General features: G+C 69.4%; 1 protein-coding gene across 1 annotated transcript in view; it reads right to left on the bottom strand.

Annotated features, from left to right (window-relative positions):
- The window catches only part of TERT (telomerase reverse transcriptase), a 17458-nt gene that overhangs the window by 255 nt on the left and 16435 nt on the right, over positions 1-768 (bottom strand). The window contains exon 14 of the mRNA XM_010857136.1: positions 312-556. Coding sequence (XP_010855438.1) covers positions 312-556 — 245 coding nt within the window. The remainder of the gene's footprint in view (positions 1-311; positions 557-768) is intronic.

Here is a 768-nt window from a genome sequence, read left to right on the forward strand (position 1 = left end):
TCAGAGCTCCTCGCGGGGGATGCCAGAGACCGCCGCTCACCGGGCACACTGCTGAGGCCACGCGGGCACCCACGCTGGGCCAGCTGTGCGCCGGCAGGCTTGGGGGTGCAAGCCTCAGCAGGGGGAGACAACCCATCATGCCCGGGGCCACGGGGGCAGCTGGGCAGTGCCTGAGGGGACGCAGGTAGGGGGCTGGCGGGCAGACGCCGCAGGGAGAAGAGGCCCCGAGAAGCACAGTGAGAGGTGGCGTGACCCGGGTGGGTGTGCCCTGGGCGGGGCAGGGCTGTGACCCTGGCTCCTGGGGACTCCTGGACCCACCCACCTGCCCGAAGAGGCCACCTTGTGCCCGCCCACACCCACCTGTCCGGAGGGCCCCCAGCAGGCGGCTGTAGGTGACACGGTGGCGAGCCAGCTTGAGCAGGAAGGCGTGGAGACACAGCCACTGCGCAGCTTCAGACGGGAACAGGCCGGCGGCGCCCCTGGCCCCCAGTGACGCCCCTGGGGACACAGGAGACTGAGGCCCCGCCCGACGCTGTGCCCGGGAGCCCGGGGGCCCTGCAGGCGGAGAGCATCAGTGCGGTTTTGGGGACAATGTTGGGGGGCGGTAAAATAGCCATTTTGTTTCAGGAGCCACCCCGATAGGAGCCCGGGGAATTCTGACAACAGAGGTGTTTTCTTCAACTTCTCCAAGAAACCTCCACAAACAAGGGGCTCAACCGCGGGGCGTGGGGGGAGTGCAGCCCAAGTCCCCGCCCCCCGCGGGCCCTC

Source organism: Bison bison, unplaced genomic scaffold, assembly GCF_000754665.1.
Source record: "Bison bison bison isolate TAMUID 2011002044 unplaced genomic scaffold, Bison_UMD1.0 scf7180017864377, whole genome shotgun sequence".
Taxonomy (NCBI): domain Eukaryota; kingdom Metazoa; phylum Chordata; class Mammalia; order Artiodactyla; family Bovidae; genus Bison; species Bison bison.